The 10,661-nt window shown below is 44.7% G+C and overlaps 1 protein-coding gene across 2 annotated transcripts in view; it reads right to left on the bottom strand.

Moving 5' to 3' along the window:
- Positions 1-3,632, bottom strand: part of Klhdc10 (kelch domain containing 10) — a 53,406-nt gene extending 49,774 nt beyond the window's left edge. For both annotated transcript variants that reach the window (XM_005365773.2, XM_005365774.3), the window contains exon 1: positions 3,390-3,632. In XM_005365773.2, coding sequence (XP_005365830.1) covers positions 3,390-3,546 — 157 coding nt within the window. In that variant the 5' untranslated portion in view covers positions 3,547-3,632. The remainder of the gene's footprint in view (positions 1-3,389) is intronic.
- Between the last annotated feature and the right edge of the window lie 7,029 nt (positions 3,633-10,661).

The following is a 10,661-nucleotide window of genomic DNA, read 5'->3' as shown; positions in this document are numbered from 1 at the left end:
CTCTGTAGACCAGGCTGGCCTCGAACTCACAGAGATCCACCTGCCTCTGCCTCCCGAGTGCTGGGATTAAAGGCGTGCGCCACCATCGCCCGGCCAAGATGGTTGGTTTTAAGTCACTATGTGGATGCTAGGAATTGAGCCCTGAATCTCTGAAAGAGCAACCAATACTCTTAACCTCAAAGCTCTCTCTACAGCTCTTAGTTAAAAAATGTTAAGACTGGGGGCTGGAGAGATGGCTCAGAGGTTAAGAACACTGGCTGTTCTTCCAGAGGTCCTAAGTTCAATTCCCAGCAACCACATTTGTAATGAGATCTGGTGCCCTCTTCTGGCATGGAAGTGTACAAGCAGGAGGAACATTGCATACATAATAAATAAATGTTAAAAAAGTTGAATTTCATTTAAAAAATGTTAAGACATTACATTGTGGTATATGTATATGTGTGCGTGAGTGTGTATGTGTGTATACAAACAGGAATATGGTATGGTATGTACTGTATACCTAAGGAGGGTCCAGAAAGAAGGTAAGAGAAGGCCTCTATGGGAAAAAATACAACTGAGATTCAATGAAACAGAAACTAACTGAGAGACTGAGGCACAAGAGGCTACTGCGGGAGAGAAGAACACACACAGTGGCTTCCGGTGCTGAGAGAAAAAGAGCAGAGGGCAGAGAACAAAATGGAGGGTTAGGACACGTTCAGGATGTTTACCCTACTCAAAACAATGAAATAGAAGACTGGGTACAATGGCACTTGCCTGCATCCTGCTACTCTAGAAGCTGAAGCAGGAGGACGGACAGTTCAAGGCCAGCCTGGACAAAGAACTAGAAAAAGGCTATAAGCAGAGGTGATGAAAGACCAGCACCATAAGAATGGAAGGTACAAGCAGAAGGAGGAAGACTACTCAGGAAGCTGCTGCAGTAAACCTGACATCAAGAATTAGTTACCACAGAAGCAAAAGAAACAAGACTAGGTAGCTGATTACAACTGAAGTTGGTGGGGAGCTTAAGGAGATCACCCTGATTTCAAGTTCCCATAAGATGGGTAAAAATGCTAGCACCAAGCCAGGCATAGTAGTGGATGTGTTTAATGCCAGCACAGAGGAGGTAGAGGCTGGAGGATCTCTGTGAGTCCAAAGCCACCCTGGTCTACACAGGAAGTTCCAGAATAGCTGGGATATATAGCGAGACCTTGTCTTTAAATTGTTTTCAAACGATGCTATCCCTGAAAGACGGTGGAAGCGTTCTACAAAGAGCACCAAGTCATGCGGCTTTGTTTCAGAGGGACTGGGAACAAGGCAGAGATGCTAAAAGGAAGAAAAGGCTCTCCCAGTGTGTGGAAGCTAGCAGAGGTCAAAAGAGATGGGGAATTAAGACATCAAACGGGGAAAAGTAGCTAGCCCTGCAGGGTCAGCCATGAAACAGGCCTATACATTCCTATTCCTCCCTACCACTTAAAACCTTTTGGATCATTTCAAAATAGAGTTAAAAGATTTAATATGTAATACCTGGGAGAACAAAAGATTAGTATGGGAGAATTTCAAAATATATCATCGAGAGATCAGAAATGTTCCAGTGTTGACAACGAGGAAAAGATGGAGGATGCCTGTGGAGGAAGGAGGACCTGAGTGCCGGCCTGGAAGAAAGGAAGGAGAACCAAGACTGATGACTCCACGTCTCCAATTTTCACAGCTTAAGCACGTTTTATCTTCACCTCTGGACAAATGGCTGCTCTTGTCCTCGTGTGCTAAGGGAATGCAGAAATAGCGCCATACTTCAGGCCCTTATTTGAAACCATGGCTTCCACCACCCTCATGTGGTAGCAGTAAGGAACTACACCAACAGGTTACAGAACCCTGAGAATGCCCACATGAAGTTCATGGTATAATAATTAATCCATGATCAAAGACTTAAAGATTTCAGTGGCAGAGGGCAAACTGGGAATAGTGCTTGCCAAGGGATTCATCTTCTAGGCTAGCAACACATGAAAATCTATGGTTCTGCTGTTAACTGCAGATAACAAAAAAGATGTCTCGGGTTTTTTCTTTTTTTTTTCATTTTAAAAAGCACATATTTAGTAATTCCAGGATACCCAGTCTGATACTGTCATTTCAAATCCAATTCATTGCATATTTGGCTATTGACGAATGTCTCAATTTTATTTTAGCGGCACATACAAACATTCATGAACATTTTTGGCACACGTTAAAACCACATCACAAATGTTAGTAATTATCTCATTGAGCAAGCAAAATTCCCTTTGTTATCTTCAAATTAATCAACTGATTTTTCACTACCTAAAAGAACACAGTAGTAAACACAATTCAAAAACCATCAGGTTCTCAGAACTGATCTAAACAAATATGTCACTGATACAATCAACATCACACCAGTCACACATAACACAAAAAAACATGGCGAAGGTCTAATACATCATTCCTGACAGTTCTCTTCATGGTAAGAAAACACGATTGCCCAATAGAATGATTGGCATTCTGTGCAGGACTGAATTCTCTACCTTCCTTTTAACAAACTGAAAATTCATTTATAAATGTATTCGTTTAAAACTGCTTGCACACATATCACTTTTGACTTTGGGCTTTTTCTTTTTCTTTTTAAGGCATGGGAACTCAAAGACCAAAACATGAAATTATAGCAATAGGTATATTTTTCCAATTTCCAGTTCTGACACTGGGGTCACAGCATCATTTCCTTCTTTATATTCTTGATCTTCATTTCCCCCTTCGGAAATCTAGACACCATTATCCATTCTGTCTCTGAACATCCCCAAATATTAATGATTCAACCATTTCCCTCAATCTTTTCGGTTTTCTTTCCCACACACTCCCCAGTCAACATTTACATTCACATACATACACACTCACACACACACACACACACACACACACACACACGGGCACGCGCGGGCACACACACACACACACACACTTTCACATGCTCATTCCTTTTCAAAATACCCGACTCTTACACAGTTAGGCGGCTTTTTTTTTTAATTTTATTTTAAACAAAATCACTCCAGCATTCCTCTTGTCTCCTCTCCTTAATTTGACACTCTTTTCCAAATAATTTTCCACAGCTAAACACCAATGTCTTTCTTTCACAACATCAAACTGCGGAAGGGGAAAAGATTAGGAACCGGGCAAGCAAAACATTTGGGAATGTCAAAGAGACAGTGGCCTCTCCTTCGAGTGGAAAACACAACTCTCATCACCGAGCTGTCCACACAGCAGAGACTTTTCTTCGGGCGTGCTCCGGTCCACCTCCTGACCTCAACGCCACCTTCCCGGCGCTCTGCCTCCCTGTCCTCGGCTGTGTGTTCGAGGAGCAGAGCCCGGCGGCCGCCACCTTCACGCCGGCAGCCGCCCCAACTCACCTGGCAGGTGCGGCCGTCCGGAGAGCTGCACGAATCGGTTGAGCTGGCCGGTGCCCCGACCCCCGCCGGCCGCGCCGGCCCCGCTAGCCCCGCCGGCCCCGCCGGCCGCGCCTCCTCCCCGCCGGCGGTTTCGGTCCCAGCCCTGGGCAGCCGACATGGCCCGTTAACGATTGCCGCAGCCCGGTCCCGGCAACGCGAGCCGAGCCTCCTTCCCGGGCTCCTCAAGAGACCGGGGAGACAGGGGCCGGGGGAGCGCCGGACTCGCCAGCAACCAATGGCTGGCCACCTTAGTGACGGAGAACCAATGAGCACTCTCTTTCTTGGCAGGTGAAGGGAGGCGGGGAGAGACGTGGTAACCATAGCTATAGCTAAAAGAGGGCGGGGGAGGGGAGGCAAAAGCAGCCGATAATAGAGCGCATCGACCTCCCGGAGCTTGCCCGCTTCTCCGGGGTCCTCAGACCAGCCAGTCGAAAACCGAGCGGGAAGGCTACGCCTGTAGAGACTCCCAAACAGGGCGGCTACCCGGGGCATGGTCGCTACTCCAGAACTCTGTCCCATAAGCACTGTATTCAGAAGTATTATATGTACACAATGCGTGTCTTTGGTGTCAGAACATCTGTCTGCAGTCTTGCAGACAGAGATCCCATCTGCGGGTCGTTGGCACACACAAAGGACTCACCAAGGTGGGGATGGGAGGCGGAGTCAGAGATGAAGTCTAAAAACGAGATATTTCTGGGTTTCATCATTTGTTTTGTCTCTTAGTGGCATTGGCAGGACCCTTCCCCGGTTTAAGCCACGGCCCGAGCAAATAGCTTTAAACCTTGTTAGCAAATACCGATGGCCATTCAATCTTAAGAGTAATCATAGAAACACAAATGAAAACTCGAGTAAGAAAACCTTTCAGGCGCCTCCACATACATCAGTGAAGATCTTTAAACAACACACGGCTTGTGTGTGCTGTGCCAAGAAAAAGATATTCTCATAGGTGACCGGTGGCCTTGTGAATGTTTTTGCTGGGAGGGAGGGGCCACACAAGCAAACTCTATGCTTTTACAATATACACAACGAAAGACATGTAAAATTAAATAAATGACAGCAAATGGAACGGAAGATATGATTTAAAAAAATCAAATGTGTAATCTCAGAAATTCCCATTGTTCCAAAAGTAAACAGAAAATGTGGCTTGAACTTGCGGGGGGCGGGGCGGGGGCGGGGGGGGTTGCAGTGCGAAGTGGGAAAATGCAGATACACACTGCTGTTTCCAAATAAGAAAAAAGGAAATAAAACTTTTCAAGGTTCTGAGATCTGCTCTGATGGACTGCTGCCCCTCCTTGATGTTTCACACAGAAGAACCTCACACGTTGGATTTTGTTTTTAAGGATTGGGAGTAGGGGAGGAGAAAGTGAAGGAATGAGAAGCATCCTTTGATCCCAGTGAGCAAATCTCACGGCGCCACGAGCTCTGTGCTATCCATTGTATCCCCACACCCAGTTTCTGCTGGAAAACAAGTATTTTATACATTATGCATTAAAAAGCAGTTTATATAAACGTTTGACATCTTAAAAAAAGGGAAGCCTGCAGTGCTAGGGTATGTAGACAGCTCAGTTGCTTAAAGTGCTTGTCTGGCATACACCAAGCCCTGGATGCGGTCCTTACCATGGTCTAAAACAGCATGGTAGTACCCTTGTAATCTCAGCACTAGGGAAACAGTAGCAGGAAGATCAGGTGTTCAAGTCCAGCCTCAGAGACATAGCAAGTTCAAGGCCAACCTTAGCTGAATAAACTCTAGTCTAAAAAAAAAAAAACAAAAACAGGACCAGGGCTAGAAGAATAAGTGCATAGCACTGGCTGGTCTTCCAAAGGACATGGGTTCGATTCCTAGTACCCAAATAGTAATTCACATCCTTTTGTAATTCCAAATGCAGAACCAAACACTCTCTTCAGACCTCCTCCAGGTGCAAGACATGCAAGTGATGCACAGACCGACAGACGTGAGGTGAAACACCCGGACACATAGAATTTCAGTAAATAAGAAAAGAAAAAAGAAAAAAAAAGGACAAGACCAAACAGAACTCCAATGTGATGGTGCTTGCCTGTAATTCCAGCCCAGCACTTCACTGATCAAAGCAAGAGGCTCATAAATTCAAGTTCCTTGGCTATGTAGTGGGTTTAAAGCCAGGCTGTGATACATGAGACTCCCTCAACCATTCCCCCAAAACAAAGTCTGTGGTTCTAAACTATGAAAACAAAATTAAGGAGTGTTAAGTTGTCGGCCTCCTTTTTTTTTTTTTTTTTTTTTTTTTTTTGAGGGGGGATTTCGAGACAGGGTGTAACAGTCCTGGCTGTCCTGACTCACTCTGTAGACCAGGCTGGTCTTGAACTCACGGAGATCTGACTGTTTCTGCCTTCAGAGCACTGGAATTAAAGACGTGCGCTACCACCACCTGGCATCTTTCCTTTCCTTTTAAAAAAAAAATATTTATTTATTATGTTTACAGTGTTCTGTCTGCACATATCCCTGCCTGCCAGAAGAGGGCACCAGATCTCACTACAGATGGTTGTAAACCCTCATGTGGCTGCCAAGAACTAAACTCAGAACCTCTGGAAAAGCAGCCAGTGCTCTTAACCTCTGAGCCATCTCGCTAGCTCCGGTGTTAATTTCTGTAAAGAACTGTACCACCACACTGGAGAGACAACTCAGCAGTAAAAGAGTGCTGGTTGCTCTTCCAGAGAAGTTGGATTTAATTCCCAGTACCTACATGGCAGCTTACAAACATCTGTAATTCCAGTTCCATTGAATCTAATTTCCTCTTCCGGCCTCCACGACACAATGTACACAAACATGCACACAAAAGACCCATACACATGGGTCTTTTTTTATAAAAAAAAAAAAAAAAAAAGATTTGTACCAACTGAATAAACCAATGCTACTGTAAAGAAATTTTCTTTTCTTTCTTTCTTTTTTTTGTTTTTTTGTTTTTTGAGACAGGGTTTCTCAGCCTTGGTGTCCTGGAACTCACTGTGTAGATCAGGCTGTCCTTGAATTCACAGAGATCCAATTAAAGGTATGCACCACCACCACCCAGCTGAAAAATTTTCTCTTTACAGGAATATTCTATATAAACAAGGTATGATAGAATACCACCGTTTTGCCACCTTTAATAATATGAGGTTGGCCGGGCAGTGGTGGCACACACCTTTAATCCCAGCACTCGGGAGGCAGAGGCAGGTGGAGGATCTCTGTGAGTTCGAGGCCAGGGAGTTTCAGGACAGGCTCCAAAGCTACAGAGAAACCCTGTCTCGAAAAACAAAAAACAAAAAAAAAAAAAAAATAATAATAATAAGAGGTTGTCCCCTCGAATGCCAGCCCCCACTAGCACTACATGACAGAATGCACCTTCAGAACACAACACGATTATGTCATAGGTTTAAGGGAAGAAGAACAAACAGCAAACAGTAAGAGCCAGTGAGGGCAGTAACGGCTCAGTGGGTGAAGGCAGAGGGGATGTGGGAGCTGAAAGATGGGAAGAGGTGCTGTGAAACGCTGCTCGCTGCTCTTGGAACTAACAGTGGCCATGGTTGCCTGCACACGAGCAAGCTGATCAGCATTCCAGCATGGGTACGTGGAGGAGGGGAGTGGCTGGTCACAAACTCTCCGTCCAGCTGAGGAACTAGAGACAACTGACCGCTGCTGGAAGACTATCATTTTTCTTCAAGGGTGTGGCTACTGTTAGTCACCTGTGCTCCAGTGTAGGGCCCCACACCCACACACTTGCAGGGTACACTAACTGGACTAAGTGTTTATTTTTAAAAAATGTTTGGTTCAGCAGTTAAGAGTAGTTATTGCACCTACATCAGGTAGTTCACAACGGCCTGTCGTTCAGTTCCTCCTGCACGTCTGTGGCACACGTACCTTCTACAGACACACATATATACACATAAATAAAGATAAATAAACCTTTAAAAAGTTGCTGGACAAGCCGGGCGGTGGTGGCGCACGCCTTTAATCCCAGCACTCAGGAGGCAGAGGCAGGAGGATCTCTGTGAGTTCGAGACCAGCCTGGTCTACAAGAGCTAGTTCCAGGACAGGCTCCAAAACCACAGAGAAACCCTGTCTCGAAAAAACCAAAAAAAAAAAAAAAAACAAAAAAACTAGGCGGAAATATTTATGTTTATAGCTAAGCCCCTATGATAGAGCTAAAATGACTCAGTGGTTAAGAGTACTGGCTGCTCTTTCAGAAGACTCAGGTTTAATTCTCGGGGCACACATGCTAATTCATAACCCTTTGTAACCCCAGTTCCAGATCTGAAGGCCTCTTCTGGTCTCCCCAGGCACACAGACAAACATGCAGGCAAAACACCTACACACATAAGCATAAATAAATAAAATTAAAGCCCTGTGATATTAATATTTTAGTATGTGACTTAGACTAACAGAAGATGCAAGTGGAGCAAGGATGTGGCAGGGTGGGATGGAGGGCACCGGAGAAAGATGATAACTCAGATTAGGATGGCGAAGAATCGATGTCACTGTAGCTCGACGACGCATCCTCAGAGTTCATTCTATTCTCACTCTAGTTTTTAAAAAGTAGATTTGATTTTTTTTCTTCCCCTTCCCTAGAAAGGCTTTTAAAAATAGTTCCTGAAGGAACACTTCTAGATTACACTCGTGCAGACTCTGAACTTTGGCTGATAATGATGTGTCAACACTGGTTCATCGATTCTAACAAATGAGCCACACGCCCGCGCAGTGTGTTGATGGATGGGGAGACTGCACAGCAGGGACAGGGTGGCTGTGAACTCTCTGTGCTTTCTCTTTAATTTGCTGTGAACTGAAAATCACTCAGGGGGGGAAAAAAAGCCATTTGATTAAAAGTAAGATTTGTAGAAAACCCTGCCCAGGGAATAGAAAATGCTAGAAAAATCTTCCCTGGAGACAGTCAAATAGATAGCTCTCCTGTGAAGGATAGGATGAACTACAGAACCCTTTGTTTATTAAAGAGAGAGTGAGGCAATCCGGCAGTGGTAGCGCACACCTTCAATCCCAGCACCCAGGAGGCAGAGGTAGGCAGATCTCTGCGGGTTCAAGGCCAGCCTGGTCTATAAGAGCTAATTCCAGGGCAGCAAGAGCTGTTACACAAAGAAACCCTGTCTTGAAAAACCAAAGAGAGAAAGGAGAGACAGAGAGAGAGACTTATGTAGTTCAGGCTAACCTTGAGCAAAGAATGTAGCAAAGAATAGAAAATCTTGAACTTATCCTCTACTTCCCAAGGACATTATGCCCAGTTTATATGATGTATGTTAGACAAGCACAATCCACCTGAACTATATCCCCCTCCCTCAGAGCCTTTAAACCTCTGTTCATGCACAGACAGGCATTTGATCACTGTTAGAGCACAAAAGGGGATGTTCAGCAAAACCAGATTTCCAAAAGCCCAGTAATTTGAGTTGTGTCCAAGATATAGATCTAGAATTTGTTTACTTGTTTATTTATTTTTAATTTTGACTTTGAAAAAATTTTCGCTGGGCCCTGGAGGCAAATGCCTTCAATCTCAGCACTCAGGAGGCAGAGGCACCATGTGCATGCAGTGCCTGTGGAGGTAAGAAGGCCTCAGATTTCCTTAGAACTGGAGTTTCAGGTGCTATAAACCTCCATGTGGGTGCTGGGAACCAAACCCAGGTCTTCTGCAACAGTAACAAGCATTGCTCTTAACCATGAGTCATAGTTGGGTTGTGGTGGTGCATGCCTTTAATTCCAGCACTCAGGAGGTTCTTTGTGAATTCCAGGCCAGCCTGGTCTTCAGAGTGAGTTGCAGGACAGTCAAGGATATACAGAAAAACCACATCTCAAAATGCATAGGTTTGGGAGGCAGAGGCAGGCGGTTCTCTGTGAGTTCAAGGCCAGCCTGGTCTACAGAGCTAGTTCCAGGACAGGCTCCAAAGCTACAGATAAACCCCGTCTGGGGGGGGGGGGGAAGCACCGGTAAATAAAACAAAACAAAGAAACAAAAAATGAAAGTAAATATACAAGGTTAGCCTCTGGCCTTCACACACATGCTTATACATGTGTACACACACACAAAACTTCTAGATATGAGCCATGTGGGTTCAAGAGATTGAACCTAAGTTGTCAAGCTTTACTGTTCTTACCCATTGAGACATCTCCCTAGGCCCATCCATCGTTCTGGCGCGTGCGCCTGTGTGTGTGTGTGTGTGTGTGTGTGTGTGTGTGTGTGTGAGTGTGTGAGTGTGTGTTGTGTTGAGGACAAATCAGTGGAGCAAGAGACCTTGCCTCAAACAAATAAGGTGGAGAGTAACTGAGAAAGAAGCTGACATCAAACTCTGACCTATATACATTGTTATATGTACATGAGTGCATGCATATATATACAGCAACATGTTCACACATACATCACACACATAAAAGAAAAAATAATAGGAATAGGTATGTGTAGGAACCAGGCATAATAAGCTAAAAAGAAACAGATCACCCAAAGAAAGTTCTTTTCTTTTATAATCTTTATTATCTATTTATTATGTACACAGTGTTCTGTCTGCATGTATGCTTGGATGCCAGAAAAGGGCACCAAATTTCATGGTTGTGATGCCACCATGTGGTTGCTGGAAATTGAACTGAGGACCACAGAAAGAACATCCAGTGCTCTTAATCTCTGAGCCATCTCTCCAGCCCCAAAGGAAGTTCTTTACTTCCAACCATTACCGCCTGTCAGTGTAGGACTCAGCCATCAGCCGGGCGGTGGTGGCGCACGCCTTTAAACCCAGCACTCGGGAGGCAGAGGCAGGCAAATCTCTGTGAGTTCGAGGCCAGCCTGGTCTACAAGAGCTAGATCCAGGACAGGCTCCAAAACCACAGAGAAACCCTGTCTCGAAAAAAAAAAAAAAAGAAAAGAAAAAAGGAGTCAGCCATCAATAAATTTAATGAAGACCTGGTTGCAGGAAGAACCACAAACTGAGATTACCTGAGCACCACCCAAGAACAGACCAATCAAAGGAAATGCCTAACATTCCAACCACTGTAGATAGAATCACCTGCCAGCACACAGTCACCAGGACACCCCGAGACAAATGTCAGCCAATCAGGGGTCCTGAACTTTAGAAATCCCTCACCCCAACTTTACTACTATAAAAACCCAACTGTAACTGAGCTCGGGGCTCTGCGATTATTCCAATACTTTGAGCACATGTAGAGACTGAGTTTGCAAACTTGTATAAAATAAAGGCTCTTTGCTTTTCTTTTTTTTTTTTTTTTTT

The sequence above is a fragment of the Microtus ochrogaster genome, unplaced genomic scaffold (genome assembly GCF_000317375.1).
Source record: "Microtus ochrogaster isolate Prairie Vole_2 unplaced genomic scaffold, MicOch1.0 UNK4, whole genome shotgun sequence".
In the NCBI taxonomy this organism is placed as follows: domain Eukaryota; kingdom Metazoa; phylum Chordata; class Mammalia; order Rodentia; family Cricetidae; genus Microtus; species Microtus ochrogaster.
This window is presented reverse-complemented; position numbering and strand designations above follow the sequence as displayed.